The 17714-nt window shown below is 34.1% G+C and overlaps 2 protein-coding genes across 5 annotated transcripts in view; one reads left to right on the top strand and one right to left on the bottom strand.

Annotated features, from left to right (window-relative positions):
• Window positions 1-17714, bottom strand: part of LOC127181892 (zinc-alpha-2-glycoprotein) — an 898082-nt gene that overhangs the window by 495831 nt on the left and 384537 nt on the right. The gene's annotated exons all lie outside the window — the stretch shown is intronic.
• LOC127181894 (zinc-alpha-2-glycoprotein-like) lies at window positions 3122-15255 on the top strand. 4 transcript variants are annotated; one of them, XM_051136896.1, is made up of 6 exons: window positions 3122-3405; window positions 11372-11617; window positions 11704-11970; window positions 12274-12578; window positions 13190-13269; window positions 15007-15255. In XM_051136896.1, exons 1-5 carry the CDS (start codon window positions 3306-3308, stop codon window positions 13208-13210), a joined length of 939 nt encoding a protein of 312 aa, XP_050992853.1. In that variant the 5' UTR covers window positions 3122-3305; the 3' UTR covers window positions 13211-13269; window positions 15007-15255. The 4 variants fall into 4 exon arrangements, with proteins under 4 accessions (XP_050992853.1, XP_050992850.1, XP_050992851.1 ...); XM_051136893.1 differs by lacking the exons at window positions 11372-11617; window positions 11704-11970; window positions 12274-12578; window positions 13190-13269; window positions 15007-15255 and adding exons at window positions 3576-3821; window positions 3917-4183; window positions 5223-5531; window positions 5754-5838; window positions 7992-10095; XM_051136894.1 differs by having other exon boundaries at window positions 12274-13269.

The following is a 17714-nucleotide window of genomic DNA, read 5'->3' as shown; positions in this document are numbered from 1 at the left end:
TATGAGTTTTAGACACGAGTATTGTCAGAAATCTTAAAATATGATAAAACACCACGAGAATATGAATTATTGCATGTTTGAATCTAAACCCAGAGTGAACAAACATAATATTTATTGTGTAAATATCAACATGCTATTTCAAATATTGTTGGCCCTCATATTTAGTTTGTTTATCAGGAGAGGAGTGAAGAATACATTGAGAAGTCAAGGTAAATGACACTCGTGAACAGAACATTCTGTGTAATTTTAGACTTTATATAATTTTAAAAATGTGTGAACATATGTAATTATGCATGTTTAAGACAAAAAATAAAAATATAATTTACATGATACGTTTTATTTTCGAAAGAACAGCATTTATTTGAAATACAAATCTTTTGTAACATTGAAAATGTGTTTACTGACACACGACCAATTTAATGCATCCTTAATGAATAAAAGCATTCATTTATTGGGGGGAAAACTAAAAAATCTGAGTCATACTGTCATGTATGGAACCCGGTCCAAAGCCCCGATCTCAATCAAATGATTCACGATACGCCTAAGTTCCGGTCTGAATTGAATGATTCGCGAGCCCGCTCTGAAATTCCGATGTCGTTATAAGCGCTTCTAAGTCCCGATCTGAATAATGGTTCACAAACCATTATTCTGATTTAAATCAAATGATTCGCGATAGGCGATTTGATATTCAGATCTGAATATGATTAAATGATTCGCGAATCCGCTCTGAAGTTCCGATCTAAATCATATGATTCGCGAATCCGCTCCGACGTTACGATCTAAATCAAATGATTCGCAAACCTGCACTGAAGTTTCGATCTGAATCAAAGAATTCGCGAATCCTCTCCGAAGTTCCGATCTAAATCAAATGATTCGCGAACCCTCAAGTTTCTATCTGAATCAAATTATTCGCGAATCCGCTCCGAATTTACGATCTAAATCAAATAATTCGCAAACCCGCTCTGAAGTTCCGATCTAAATCAAATGAATCGCGAAACCCCAAGTTTCGATCTGAATGATTCACGAATCGCTCCGAATTTACGATCTAAATCAAATGATTCGCGAACCTGCTCTGACGTTCCGATCAAAATTTAATGATTCGCGAATCTGCTCCGAATTTCCGTTCTAAATCATATGATTCGCGATCCTGCTCTGAAGTTCTGAATTAAATGATTCAATGCGCGAGCATTCAATTCGAGCGTTTTGAAACAGTGAATCATTTTGCAATGCACCTGTTTAACGGTTTCGAAGTTTCGGATAAGCTCCGTTTCACCCATTACTTGGCTATACGTGCTTTTTCATTACAAGCGATGTCGAAATTCCGAAAAATGAATGGCTCTTTTAACTGTTTTCTGCTAGTGAACAGCTTGAAATGAATGATTGAAGGCACAAGTCTGAGTTTGAATCGGAGCGGTTCCAGCGTAAATGACTCACTCAATTGAATCGGTTTGTGTGTTCCTTTGCCTTTCGCGCCTTCAGCCATGTTTATACTGTACAGCACCTTCAGTACTACCGCTGGCTTAACTCGCTTATTTGAAATAAGCGAAAGTATTATGTTTACAAATAAAATAGCCATATTTCCATTCCGAAGAACTGCTTTCACGCTGAAGACATCAACACAAATGTACAAATATATTCAGGTGAGGTAACTGATTTACTGCTACCTAGGTAAACACTCAATTAATATGACAAGCTGCACATCAAAATACATGTTAAGCCCTGTTGTTGTTGTTTTGTAGAACATCACAGTTATATATGATATGAGAACAGTTGGGCCTGTAGATTGGGAGTATGTGTTATTTAATAAAAACATAATTATAATTTTAGGATGACATATTTTTTTTCTCAGACATAGTCAGTGGGGTAACACGCACCCAGTGAGCAATGGGCATTTACTGTAGTTACTGTAGTTCTGAACATCAAATCCTTTGTTTTTCCATCAGATGAATTCTGACTAGTTGGTTGAATAAAAATATTTGGATTTTATATTTAAAAATTACCTCAAGTTAGCAACAGGTAGCTAGTTAGCTAGCCAGTTAGCATCAGCTAACAAAGTGTTTGCAATTACAATTTTGTAATTCATAATTATTGATCATATTCATTTTAATTTTAAGCTAAAACTGCCTGTACTCAGATTTAGCTGTAAATGTTTAAAGCAAATAGCTTTGTCAGACTGGGGTGGGATTTTACCCCACCTATGAGGGTGTTTTGCCCAATAGGTGAGGTGAAACGCCCCCTTGGTACAAATTTAATTTGGTTAAAAATCTAATAACATGAAAACTCTGGATATTTTTCATACTTTATTTATGTCATTGTCACTAAAACTATGATAACTTTTCAGAACACATTTAACTTTTTTTTCACAGAAAAAAAATTACACACTCCTTAAGGGGGACGTTTTCACCCACTCTACCCTACATGGCAACTCGGCGATAAAACTCATGGATTTGGATGGTGATTTATTCATAGTAAAGAAGCAAGTTCTTCTAGATTAATAATATGCAATGTGTTATTTGATTATTTAAATCTCCTGTTTAAAAACGTGTTTTTGTTGCATATGTAGTCTTGCATTTTATCTCTCAGATTGATGGATGTCATTAAATTGTGGAGATTAGCAGAAAGACCAGCGCAGAACCAACTCCAAGGATTTCCTAATGATTTTTCTTTTTTTTTTTTTTTTTAATTCTCTGTGTCACTTGCATTAAAAATAAAAAAGTCGTTAAAACATGAAAAATAAGTTAAGGTTTAATAAATTAATAAATTGTTTGATTGTTTAAAGTACACAGCCATGCAACGCTGATTGTTTTTCTTAGAATTGTGCAGTATAAACATTTTCTTTGCACAATTGCAAGTTTATATCTCACAATTGACTTAATTCTCAGAACTGCATGTTTACATCTCACAAGAGGGAAAAAACTTTTTTTCCTTCAGTTGTGAGTTTATATCTTACAATTCTGACTTATAACTAGCAATTGTGAGTTTAAATCTTGAAATTCTGGCTTTTTTTCTTAGAATTGCATTTATATCATGCATTTATTTTTTCTCATAAATGCATGATATAAACTCACAGAAAAAGTCAAAACTGTAAGTTAAAAGTCACAATCTTGTTTTATTTTTTATTCAGTGGCAGATACAGGCTTATATTATTAAGTCCTCTCCCTAGCACCGGCAACAAACAAAAAAAACAAAATCAGAGATCCGCCGGATCTGACGTCAGAGGACGTGACGTCAGGTGAGAGCATGAGGGTTTTCTGTTAGGCCGTTTATGTAAATGTACTGGACGTTTGATTAAATTATTTAAGGTCATGTTCAATGAACTCTTATTTAAAACATTTTCTATAGACATAAGAATGATCTTGTTCACCTTTTTGTTGCCTTATCTTTTTCTAAGCGACGCGAGGCAAGGTAAGAACAAGGTTCATTCATTTCCATATACATTACTTCTGATCAACAGATGACAGCTACATTGAAACTATAAACGCTTTAAGTTCATATTTAAGATGTTTTCTCAAGACGGAACTTGCCTTTCATTTTACAAATAGTATGTTGTTTTTTGTTGTTTTTGTATTCCTCAGAGAAACATTTCCTCCACTACAAGTTTGCAGCACTTTGCAAAGCAAACGCATTTCCTGAGTTCAAAACTGTGAGTGTGTGTGATGACAGACAGATCGCTCAATACAGTAATGAAGAAAGAATTTGGATAAAATCGAGTCTGATTGAAGATGACTGGACTGAAGCTCCTGCAGAACCACCTGAGCCTAAAGAGTGGTTTCTACATCAGATGAAGACTTTGTCAAACTGCACTGACTCACACTATTCTGGTGAATTTCATGCTTTACTCTTCAATTACCAGATATGTTATGAAACTGCATACTGTGCATTTATGTACTGTAAAGTTCTTGTTCTGTGATTGTAGAGCTCCATGTTCTTCAGAGAATAATTGGCTGTGAACTGGAGAAATTTCCTAATGGAACAGTGAGTCTGAGAGCATTTGATGAATATGGATTTGACGGAGAGGATTTTATTGCTTTTAATTTTGACACTATGCAGTGGATTGATAAAAACCCCAAAGCCAAAGAAACCAAAATGAAATGGGACCTTCATACTGAACGCAACCAATTCCTCAAGCAATACCTCAAGACCTGCACTGACTGGATCTCCACGTTTCACAACACAAAACAGAGTATGTTTTTATCAGATCAGTTTGTGAAGTAATTCCAGAAAGTTGTTTCTAATTCCGTTTCAGTACAAAGGCGGTTTATACAGTGACAAACAAATACAAATTAGTTTAAATTATTTTTATTTATTTTTTTTACATACATGCAGAGGTTTTCTCTACACTTAGCAGAAGTTTGACCATCACAGATTGCATGTCAGCAGCTATGACTTGCTTTTTGTTTTCTTAAAGGAGAAGTCCAATTCCAGAACAGAAATTTATAGATAATGTGCCTGCCTCCTTGTCATCCAAGATGTTCATGTCTTTCTTTCTTCAGTCATAAAGAAATTGTTTTTTGAGGAAAACATTTCAGCATTTTTCTCCATATAGTGGACTTCTATGGTGCCCCGAGTTTGAACTTCCAAAATGCAGTTTAAATGTGGTTGTAAACGATCCCAGCCGAAGAAGAAGGGTCTTATCTAGTGCAACGATCGGTTATTTTCATAAAAATAATACAATTTATATACTTTTTAATGTCAAACGCTCATGTCATCTTGCTCTGCCTGAACTCTGTGTATTGTGGTTCATGACAGTTAGGGTGTGTCGAAAAACTCCCATCTCATGTTCTTCCTCAAAATCGTCCTATAAGAAAATACGATTGGAGTTTTTCGACATACCCTAACTGTCTTAAACTAGAATACACAGAGTTCAGGCAGAACAAGACAAGATGAGCATTTGAGATTAAAAACTATTTAAATTATATATTTTTTAATGAAAATAACCAATCGTTTCGCTAGATAAGACCCTTCTTCCTTGGCTGGGATTGTTTGAATCTGCATTTAAACTGCATTTTGGAAAATCAGTCCATTATATGGAGACAAATCCTGAGATGTTTTCCACAAAAAACATTTTTTTTTACGACTGAAGAAAGAAAAACATGAACATCTTGGGCGACAAGGGGGTGAGTACATTATCTGTAATTTTTTTTTTTTCTAGAGCAAGAGACAAAACTAAGTTTGTAAATGTTTGCTTGTTTGTTTGTTAATTGTATTATTATTTTCTGCAGCTAGACCAGATGTTCATGCCTTTGTGCCGAAAGTTTCTGATGATCAAAGTAAGCTGAAACTGACCTGTATGGCCACTGGTTTCTACCCTATGGATGTTGAGGTGTACATCACAGTAGATGACTATGTCCTTAAAAATCAAACATCATCTGAAATCAGACCAAATAATGATGGATCCTTTCAGATGATATTCAGTGTGGAGATTGACACAAATCACAGTGGATATTACAACTGTCAGGTCATTCACAACAGTCTGACTCTGAAACGACAGGTTCTGACATTGTGGGCTAAAAATCACAATACATTTTGTGGTGAGAGTTTGATCTTTTGGAAAGATATTCTTGTGTTTCAGAAGAATGTAAACCAGGGAGTTAGCTTAAAGGAAATTTGCTGAATGTTTTTTGAGTAACCTTTTCTATGTGTACATATTATTAGCCCTTTAAATAATGTTGTGTAATTGCTACAAACAATTAAGGTTGAAGTGTGTTCACAGTTTAAAAGCATTTATGATGCATTATTTTTTTCTTCAACAGAATCTCTATGGTGTGTTATAGCAGAAATAATAGCAGCAGCTGTAGTTTTTGTGATTGTTTACTGCATCTACCAAAAGGTCAAATGGTAAGTTCTAAGTGTCCAGCATGATCATTGATACTTTAAATCACTTGTTTTTCTAAATATCGCCTTTTAAGATATTTGAAATATGTATGAACAGTTTGACAGTATGTGACAAAATGCATAGAAAATTGTAAACATTGAGAAAGTGATTTTATTTGGTTATTTTAGATTTTTTTATTTAATGACACATACTACAAGTAAGATTATCCATACTATTTATCAATCAAATGTGAAGTATGTGCAGCTTGACATAAACATGTTTACAAGAACTTGGTATTTATGTACTCAAGATTTTAATACTGCTACATAATCTGCTATATTTTTCCTAGCTCTATATGGATATGGAAAGGTTTATGGTCACATCAGTGATCTGATCAAAAGTGCTTTTAAAGGCCTGTTAATAGCAGGTGCACACAGAGCCTACAAGATAAATGTCATGATATTACATTCTTTCGAAAGTCAATGGAAGATCATCTAATGTTTCTGAGACATGTATATATTACTGCTATATACAGTCATTGCTATATACAGTTTTTGTACAGTCACAAAAACAATTCTGTCAGAAAATGCAACCCTTCTCTCAAAAAATTGTTGCAGTTGCAAATGTTTTGGTACTCACGTTTATTTATTTATTTATTTATTTTTGTTTGCATTGGAATAACACACACACACACACACACACACACAAACAAAACAGAGAAGAAAAGTCAAATCTGATACAATTCCACTCAGAACCCAAAAAAATGCACTGGACAAAATTATTGGCACCCTTAACTTAATATTTGGTAGCACCCCCTTTGGAAAAAAATAACTGAAATCAGTCGCTTCCTGTAACCATGAATGAGTTTCTTACACCTCTCTACTTGAATTTTGGAGCACTCTTCTTTTGCAAACTGCTCCAGGTCATTCAGATTTGAAGGATGCCTTCTCCCAGCTGCTGTTTTGAGATCTGTCCACAGGTGTTTGATGGGATTCAGACCTAGACTCATTGCTGACCATTTCAGAACTCTCCAGTGCTGTTTTTGTAACCATTTCTGAGTGCTTTTTGAAGTGTGTTTCGGGTCATTGTCCTGCTGGATAACCCATGACGTCTGCTTTCTGACACTGGCCACTATGTTGCGCCCCAAAATCCTTTGGTAATCATCAGATTTCATGATGCCATTCACACAGTCAAGGCATCCAGTGCCAGAAGCAGCAAAGCAACCCCAAAACATCTTTGAACCTCCACCATGTTTGACTGTAGGGAATGTGTGCTTTTCTTTAAAGGCCTCATTTCTTTTTCTGTATACAGTGCTGTGATGTCCTTTACCAAAAAGCTTTGCTTTTGTCTCATCTGTCCACAGTATGTTCTCCCTGAGGGATTGTGGTTTTGTCACATAAGTTTTGGCAAACTCTAGTCTTGCTTTTTTTATGTCAGCAGTGGTGTCCTCCTGGCTCTCCTACCATAGCGCCCCTTTTCATTCAGATGTGCGAGCTGACATTGTTGTACCCTGTGTCTGCAGATCAGCTTGACTTTGTTTGGAAGTTAACCGGGGTTCTTTATCCACAATTCGAACAATCCTTTGTTGCAATTTTTCCTTGCACACAGTGGACACAGGAACATTAAGATCTCTGGAGATGGATTTGTAGCCTTGAGATTGTCCATGTTTTTCCACAATTTTTCTTTCTCTCAAATCCACAGACAACTCTTTACACTTCTTTCTTTTCTCCATGCTCAGTGTGAGACACAACACAAAGGTTGAGTCAACTTTTCTGCATTTTAACTGGTTGCAAGTGTGATTACTATATTGCTCACACCTGTTACTTGCCACAGGTGTGTCTAAATTCAAATTACAGGAGCATCACATGCTTGAAAAGTGGTTATTTCTTACAATTTTGACAAGGTACCAATAATTTTGTCCAGTCCATTTTTGAGTTCTGTGTGGAATTTGATAAAGTTTGACTTTTCTTCTTTTTTTTTTGTGTTGTTGCAGTGCAAACGTAAATACCAAAACATTTGCGATTGGAACAATTTTCTGAGAGAAGTGTTGCATTTTCTGACAGAATTGCAAGGGTGCCGATATTTTTGGCCATGAATGTATCACTAATCTATATTACTAGTTTGTTTGTGCCAGGATTCTGTTACTTCAGTCTAATTTTCTTGTGTTTTGTGACAGAGCCCAGGATTCATCCGTGAAGAGAACACCCCTCCACATTCGACCCCATCGAATGTGAGCATTTACACGTGGTCTGTGGTTGTGAGGCCGGTTGGATGTACTGCCAAATTCTCTGAAACGCCTTTGGAGATGGCTTATGGTAGAGAAATGAACATTCAATTCACGGGCAACAGCTCTGGTGGACATTCCTGCAGTCAGCATGTCAATTGCACGCCTCCTTAAAAACTTGCGACATCTGTGGCATTGTGCTGTGTGATAAAACTGCACATTTTATAGTGGCCTTTTTTTGTGGCCAGCCTAAGGCACACCTTGGCAATAATCATGCTGTCTAATCAGCATCTTGATATGTCACACCTGTGAGGTGGATGGATTATCTTGGCAAAGGAGAAGTGCTCACTAACACAGATTTAGACAGATTTGTGAACAATATTTTAGAGAAATAGGCCTTTTTTGTACATAGAAAAAGTCTTAGATAAACACTGACAGCTAAATAGACTTAATTCAAATTTAAAGGGCTTGCACATTTGAAATAGCAGGCGAAATTGTAGAGAAGCAAACAGACATTGCACAGCAAACAGAGAAACATAAAACATAAAATTACTTCAGGAATTCAGTGCTAGTTTGGACAACATTGTCTTCCCTCCTTTTAAGTTGCAGTAGAAAAGAGTATGTATTGTTTTTATTCCACTACATTGACTAACGTTGGAGATCAGATAGCAGGGGCGTAAAATACTTGAGTAATTTTACTTGATTACTGTACTTAAGTATTATTTTGGGGGATTTGTACTTTATTCTTTTATTCTTTATTATTTTATCTTATGCACATTAAATATGGTAAACAAAAGGTCAAACGTGCGTGCCATCAAATCTTCCCCCCAAAAAGTTTATTCATAATTTCTGTTTTGATAGATTCATTAGCTGTGTCATATATTGGGGGAATGCACAAGTTTGAGTGCAAATATTTTTTTTTTTTTTTATTAAATGTTACAAATCTCCAAAAAAAAAGTTTAAATGAACATTGTAGGTTAAATTAATTGTAATTCATGTTTAGTGAAGTTTTTACCTGGTAGTGGATAAGTATGTCATTATACAACACATTGAGTAGAAATAAGGACTTTCAATAAATATATTTTTTTAATCTTAATAATTACATGATTTGCTCCTTAATTAATCAAATTAGTCACAAGTTATCAATATTTGCTTTAATTGCCCAAATAATCGATTAAACGATGTTGTCAAAATGTTTAAAAATGCTGGTGTATGTTTTTAATTCTATGACTCTCCTCATTAATTCAACAAGTTCTTGTATTAAATGTTGTATTAAATGTATAAATGTTTCTAGCCTCTGCATCACATCTTGTCTTCAAAGAGATACTTCACCCAAAAATGAAAATTCTCTCATCATTTTCTGACACTCATGTTGTCCCAGATGTTTATGATTTTCTTTGTTCAGATGAACACCAGCAAAAATGTTTAGTCTGTTTAATGCAAGGGGATAGGACCACTTCAAAAACCATACAAAGTGAACACAACAGTCAAGTTTAAAATATTAGCATTTGTATTTTTCTTATGTTGCACTTAAGACGCTGATTCACTAACAGGAGTTGTATGAGGTACATATTCACTTTGTGTAGTTTTTGTGTCCTTTTTGATGTCTCATACACTTGCATTATCCCCCTTAAACTCTTAGTTTGTGTTTATATGATGAAAGTCATATGGGATGGCATGAGGGTGGAAACGATGGAGTTTCACTTTAATCGCTTTCCCTGTATTTGTGTGTGCGTTCGGCTGTGTTGCATTTTAATTGTCGTTGTTGTACTAGATATATGTGTGTTTGAGCTGTGCCATTGCATTTTGTTTCATTTTCTCCCTTTAACCAAACATCTGTATGTCTGTCAGGAAAAAAGTATACTTCTACTTTTTTAATACTTGACTACAATTTAAAGTTGTACTTTTATACTTTTATTCAAGTATGTTTTGGCCAGATACTTGTACTTTCACTTGAGTACAATTTTAAAAGTACTTTTTACACCTCTGTCAGATAGTTTACGCTAGATTCACTGTTAGATGCGCTTGAAAGGCAATCTACCTTATGAACAGTTAAATGTTGTTCCCCCATTGTGCAATAAAAATATGCGCAATAACCTTGTTTTTATTTATTAGCACTTACATCCTATACATCCCGGCATCTCATTCTATTCTATTCCTTTCCTTTCCAGCGGTGGGAAGTAGGGAAGTACAAACACTTAGGTAGATCTTTCTGGTATCACTACTTTACTTCACTGTTTTTCTGAGTACATTTTACTTTCACTCCCTACATTTTACTTCTTACATTTTCAAACCAGACTCGTTACTTTAGTTTTAATCTGCATTTGGTGGATCACCATTAGATAAAAATCGAATAAATCATGAACGGATTTTTCTGTTTTTTTTTTTTTTTATATATATACTCTGTCACTTTCATAAAAAAAATCATTAAAAACATGAAAAACAAGTTAAGGTTTAATAAATGATTTAACATGCGTACTTAATTTATCAGAGAAACAAGTACATGGCCATGCAATTCCAAATTTTTTTCTTACAATTTTGCAATATAAACTCATTTTTCCACACAACTGCAAGTTTATATCTTGGAACTATGACGTAATTATCAGAACTGCATGTTTACATCTCCCAATTCTGCCTTTTTTCTCACAGTTGTGAGATATAAACAGCAATTGTGAGTTAATCCAATTCTGAGGGGGAAAAAAAAGCATTTTTTTTTTATTTCACTAGTGAGTTTATGTCTCACAATTCTACATTTTTTCTCAAAATTGCAAGTTTCCTTTTTTCTCATAAATGCATGATATAAACTTGTGCAGTTCTGACTTTATTTCTCAGAATTGCAAGATGTAAACTGCAGTTCTCAGGAAAAAAGTCAAAACTGTGAGATAACACAACCTTGTTTTATTTTCTATTCAGTGGCAGAAACAGGCTTCCATAATTACGTCCCCCCCTTAGCACCGGCAAAAAAACAAACAAACAAACAAACAAAAAACCCTAGATCCAGCGGATCTGACTTTAGAGCAAGTGTAGGTGAGAGAGCAACTGCAAGTCTGCAGCAAAAATGTTCAAAGGACACTCATTTAAAACATTTTCTATAGACATAATGCTCTTGTTTACCTTTTTGTTGCCTTATCTTTTTCTAAGCAACGCGAGGCAAGGTTATTTTATTTTTGTATACAGTAGATTACTTCCTCCTGATCAACAGATGACGGCCATTGAAACTGCAGTTTAAGTTCATTTTTGAGATGTTTTCTCAAATCATAAACATTATTTTGCCTCTCATTTTACAAATCGTATGTTGCGTTTTTAGTGTTTGTATTTTCTGTGTTCCACAGAGAAACATTTCCTCCACTACAAGTTTGCAGCACGTTGCAACGCAAACGCATTTCCTGAGTTCAAAGCTGTGAGTGTGTGTGATGACAGACAGATCGCTCAATACATTAATGAAGAAAGAATTTGGATAAAATCAAGTTTGATTGAAGATGACTGGACTGAAGCTCCTGCAGAACCACCTGAGCCTAAAGACTGGTTTGTACATCAAATGAAGACTTTGTCAAAATGCACTGACTCACACTGTTCTGGTGAGTTTCATGCTTTACTCTTTAGTTATCAGATATGTTATGTAACTGCTGTATATTTATGCAAGTTTCTTGTTCTGTGATTGTAGAGCTCCATGTTCTTCAGAGAATAATTGGCTGTGAACTGGAGAAATTTCCTAATGGAACAGTGAGTCTGAAAGCATTTGATGAATATGGATTTGATGGAGAGGACTTTATTGCTTTTAATTTTGACACTATGCAGTGGATTGATAAAAACCCCAAAGCCAAAGAAACCAAAATGAAATGGGATCAGCAAACAGAACGCAACCAGTTCCTCAAACAATACCTCAAGACCTGCACTGACTGGATCTCCACATTTAAGAACACTAAAATGAGTATGGTTTAATTAGATCAGATTTTGGCACAATAACTCAAGGAAGTTGTTTCTAATTCTGTCTTGATACAGAGGTAATTTATCATTATTCAGTGACAAATAAATACTAAAGTGTTGAAAATGTAGTGATCTCCTAAAAAACTGTTAAAAAAAAAAAGATTGAGGGTTTACTCTACACTTCTTAAATGTTCATCTTGTCAGCTTACTAAGTTATTAGATATCTACTAGCTTGATATCATTAAAGACTAAACCAAGGTGTTTATAAATGTTTATTGGTTAACTGCATTATTATTTTCTTCTCCAGCTCCACCAGATGTTTGTGTCTTTGTGGCAGTTTCTGATGATCACAGTAAGCTGGTTCTGACATGTCTGGCCACTGGTTTCTACCCCAGAGATATTAAGATGTACATTAGATTGGACGGAAGTGTTCTTGAGAACCAAACATCTTCTAGAATCAGACCAAATGGTAATGGATCCTTTCAGATGAGAACCAGTGTGGAGATTAATGCAAATCACAAAGGGTTTTATGACTGTCTGGTCATTCACAGCAGTCTGACTCTGACCCGACCGGTTGTAACAGTGTGGACTGAATATCACAAATCTTTAATGGTGAGTGATTATAAATACATTATCCATTATGCATTAACAATGCTTCTGCAATTATAATGTGAAGATTAAATGCAAATCGCTAACTGTAGAATGAGGAGTACTGTTGATGTTTTTAATGTAATTTAAATGGCTCATGAAATGTATTTTCAGATGCTCATATTATGTATTTTATGCTATGAAGTTTTTTTGCATCAAAAAGTTAAAACATTTGAAAAAAATTATAATTTTCCATCCTCAATTTCACTCTGTCACTAACACTTCAATGCAAGATGTTTAGAAAGACCACCAGCCTGTTGAGAGTCTGTTGTGAAATGAGATCAACAAACAAAACCATTCCGGTTCAATTGCTTAGGAATTTCTAATAGCTTAATCTGTTAATCTGATCAATAGTCTGCTGTTTCAGAAGGATATAAACTGGAGAGATGGATATAAGGTTTGAAACTTGCAGTGTGTTTTCATTGTAAACTAACCTCTCATAGGTCTCTGTGTAAATATCAAGGACATTTTGGTTCTCCATTTTTATGAGCCCTTTATATAAAGTAGTGTATTTGCCACAAACAATTAAGGTTAAACTCTGTGCATTTATGATGCAATATTTTTTTCTTCAACAGAATCTCTACGGTCTGTTATAGCAGGATTTGTTTTTCTCTCTGTGTTTGGTTACTGCATCTACACAAGAAAATGTCAAATGGTAAATTTTAAATATTCAACATGATCATTGCTACTTTAAATCTCTTTTTAAAAGATATTTTAAATTTATATGAAGAGTTTGACAGTATATGGGTCATTCTATAATTGTGGGTACATCTCATGTCCATGAAGTACATATTTTCATCAATATAAAGCCTTGATGCTTAATTTTCTACACAATTATATTTTTCCCAATCACACTACTATATGTTGATAAAGGCATATCTTTTGTTCAAAAAGTATGTCCATAGCGCATACAACCCTGGTATTCAGCTGTCCGATCTTGTAAAGTTGCTCATTTTAATTAGTTACTTTTTTTCAAATACTTCAAATAGTAAGATGTTAGTTCTAGAATAAATGTGAACATGCATTAATTCATCTCACTCACAAAAAACAGATTCAGTATTCCTCAAAATGAATAAAAACAGTGAAATTCAACTCAGAATATGACACAAACGAAAATAATTAAATATGTTAAATAATACAAATATCCTTTATGCATTTAATACCATTTTATTAACCGATGTCTTTGCTGCCGACCTTCGATGATCCAATTCAACCATACTAATAAGCAAAAATCTAATGTGTGTTTCTTTTTTTTTTTTTTTATTGCGGAAGAGTTTTTTCTTCTGTGGTCTACTGTATAGACGTGAATTTACTTTTGTGACTTTTGGTGTAAAAAGGCTTTTGCATTTGCCAAAAATAGAACTTTTTATAATAAAAACAAACAGGCAAGCCCTGCCCAGATTTAAAAAGTAACGCAAAGGTAAAGTAACGCATTACTTTCCATAAAAAGTAACTAAGTAACGTAATTTGTAATGCATTACTTTTAAAAGTAACTTTCCCCAACACTGTTTATTTCATAGTTTTGTCTTCAGTTAGATTAGGTTATGAAGAAATTTGAGTGTGCGCTTCAAAAATAATAAGTGTTTATTGTGATATAACTTGTTTTATTTGTGTCCAAAAACCATAGTCAACTAAGTTACGCACTAGAAAACCCCCCCTCAGAAAGGAATGGTTTGTCCCATTCTGGCATAGTTTGCACAGTATGACAATATTTCCTCTAGAAGCACATGAACGAAACACTAGAAGTTATGTTCTCTCTCTTTCCCCTAGTATTGGTTAAACTATCACACCTGTGTCAAGAGTGGATTAATTGACTGTCAACAGTGTCAAACAAGTATGATTGCTGCAAAAAGACAATTTAATTAAAACTTGTTTTGTTTATGAAAATATCTTTCTAAACATACCGTATGCTCAGTAGTTCTAGGCTTCCTTGTTGAGTATAGGCCCAAAACACTAAAAATGTCAACTGTGTTATCCAGTAAAGGTAACGTGGTGGACAGTAGCAAACATATGCGCACATTTCTACAGATCACCTTTATTTATACAGCACTTTACACAATATAGATTGTTTCAAAGCAACTATGTAAGGTCATGTTTGGGTTTTTGTGAAAAAGGAAAATGTTTTTCTTCACATTGTCAAATCCTGAATGTACCCCTAATTATAGAATGACTCATATGATGGTAGAACTATGTGAACGTGAAGTGATTTTTATAATGGTGAGATTTTGATTATTAGAATTTCATTTAATGACAGACTACAAGTAAGATTATCCATAATATTTATTGAACAAATGTGAAGTGTGGCATAATTGCAGCTTGACACAAACATACAAAGAACATGGTATTTATGTACTCAAAATTAAGTTTTTATATCTTGTATAACCTTTCCTAGATCCAGTTGGAGTGATTGTACAGATCCCCAGTCCAGCTATTTCAAAGCATGAAGATCACAAAAGTGCTCTTAGGAGACATTTTAAATGCCTGTTAATGTGCACACAGAACCTAAAAGATCAATGTTACACTCTTCAGTAAGTGTTATTATTGTGATTGCATTTCAACTTGTAGCAGTCACCAGTTAATTGTACTTCCTTTCACCATTTTCGACCTTTTTGAATCCTGTGTGAAGACACTTTTTTTTTTTTTTTTTTTTTTTTTTTTTTTTTTTAAGATTTGTGTAAGAATTTTGTCTTGTGTGCGCTTTTTTTTTTTTTTTTTTTTTTTTTTTTTTTAAATCTTTCTAACATTTGCTTTATTATGCTGCATCATGATTAGCTCAGCTACAGGAACACTATATAGTGATAAAAGTATTCTGTAACGTTCATAATCGTGATCATAGTGTAAACTGAGCTGGATGATGACATCATTGAAGCCAATGATGAACTGTCTTTACCTGAAAATTGAGTGTTTACTGTTGCCCTTTTTTTATTCACTATTACCTATCACTATTTCCTATTTAATACTGTACAGCTGCTTTGTCACAATTCTGTATTGTTAAAAGCGCTATATAAATAAAGGTGACTTGACTTGACTTGACTTGACTTGCAGTCCAAAGGTCATGAGTTTAATTCCCAGGGATCAAATGCAGTGTAAGTCCTTACTGAAAGAAGTGTTTGCCACATGCAAAATGTGTCTGCGTGGACACTGTGTTGTGTTCAGTGTGCAATATAAAAAAATAATGTGTTTATGTACGGACGTTGTGCAAGTATCTATCTCTCAGCTCATATGAATGTAACGTGCACCGTAAAAAATAAATCCATAAAAAAACAGAAAAAGTACTGGCAGCTAATTACACACAACATTATCCATTAATATTTATGGACATTTCTGTTAATTTAAAAAAACACAATGCAATGAAGTGTAAAATTTTAAATACTGGTAAAACACCCGTAAAAAATAAATAAGGAAAAAAACCTTCAAATTATACAGTATATTGTGCCCTTTTTTTTTTACGTACTTTACTTACTTTACTTTTTTTTTTTGTTTCGTTTTTTTGGGTGTGTGTTACGTGATCAGAGAAAACCAAATACAAGACTTCTAAAAATGATTATTAAAACTTTTCTCATCTAATTGTCTTGGAACAAAGAGAATTAGAGCTGAACCATGTAGTCGAGAAAATCTTGCAAAAAATATCCGAAGTTGAGTTCCAGAGGACAAAGATTGACTTTATTAGAGGAGACAACAAAGCCGAAATGCCTGCAGAACATCTGACCATGCTGAACATCATGCAACAATGTTTTTACAGCCCTTTACCGTCTTACATTGCTACAATGTCACAAACACGTAGACTGCTACGTTGCCTCAAAAATGTCCTCAATACCGGTATGAACTGGATCTCCACATTTAACGTTCCAAAAAAAGAGTAAGTTCTGATCAGATCACTTTATATTTAGCTTGCTTGTGTGTGTGTGTTTTTCACACATAATTTCAGTCCAGAGGCTTTTCTAATTTTTGAATGGTAGAGAGATGGAGATATATGGTCATTCGGTGACAAACAGTTGAAACATTCATGAAAAAGTCTAATCTGAATGTGGTTATATTAATTGTAAAAATGTTTAATTTGGTCTAAGTTATGAAAAAAGGAAAACATTATATTTTGTTCATATATGCAATATTTGCAGTAGATGGCGTCTCTATGCAAATCAAACGGAGGCCCAGCAGAATAATGTTCATCTGGACTGATTTGATGTTTGATGCTTATTCATTGGTTAAACTGTCACACTGGATTATCAGTTTGTATATGAGTTTTAGAATCAGAATTAGCTTTATTCGCCAGGTGTGTGCAAATGCACAAGGAATTTGTTGTGACTCTGGCAGCAGAATTTGCAACATATTATAATATTGTGATTGTTTTATCGGGCAGCCCAATAAGAAATTAATTAAAATAGCCGAGATGAGAGATTATCAAAGCATAAAAGTGTCTGGAAAAGCATGAATTTCAGTGTCTTTGGTGCTGATAGCATTTGCAGTCAGGAAATATTGCGAAGGTGGTAAAAAGCAGTCTTTGTAATAAAACTTGTGTATGAATTAGAAATAGACAGTTTGACAGGTTATGACAATAGAAGTATGTAAACATGGTGATTTTGATGGTATGTTTTTTTTTTTTTTTTATTTTTTTTTTTTTTTATGATACTAAGAATGCCCATAATAATTATCTGTTGTCATAATATCTGTATGCCATCAAGATGGAGTTTTTTTTTTTACTATAATCTGCTGTATCTTTCACAGGTCTGATGGAGTGACTGAGCAGCTTCAGATTCCCAATCCAGCGTTTGTAGTGTCTGATTAGGAGCTCGATACAAACTAGACTGAGATGAGAACAAGTTCACAGGTACTAAATGAAACGTTTTCATGTTAGACACTCTATTCTAATCTTCCAGCTATGCTATGAAAAAAACAAACAAACAAATACTGTGTATTCGCCCCCCGAATTATTATTATAAAGGTTATTATTATCAAGAAGTTATTATAAAAACTAAAAAGAGTTATTATAATTTGCAAAACAAAAGATTTATCTTATTACTTGAACGAAGTCAATCATATATGGGGAAATACGTAATTAAATACTTATTTGGAGAGATTAATTTGTATAGTAATCTAATT

Source organism: Labeo rohita, chromosome 19, assembly GCF_022985175.1.
Source record: "Labeo rohita strain BAU-BD-2019 chromosome 19, IGBB_LRoh.1.0, whole genome shotgun sequence".
In the NCBI taxonomy this organism is placed as follows: Eukaryota; Metazoa; Chordata; class Actinopteri; order Cypriniformes; family Cyprinidae; genus Labeo; species Labeo rohita.
The sequence above is the reverse complement of the archived record's forward strand: the minus strand, read 5'-3'. Positions and strand labels throughout refer to the sequence as shown.

Coding starts and splice junctions, on each gene's coding strand:
- LOC127181894 (XM_051136893.1), top strand. CDS start 3,306: ATGTTCAATGAACTCTTATTTAAAACATTTTCTATAGACATAAGAATG. Junction 3,822..3,916: donor CACTGACTCACACTATTCTG/GTGAATTTCATG, acceptor CTGTGATTGTAG/AGCTCCATGTTCTTCAGAGA. Junction 5,532..5,753: donor AAATCACAATACATTTTGTG/GTGAGAGTTTGA, acceptor TTTCTTCAACAG/AATCTCTATGGTGTGTTATA.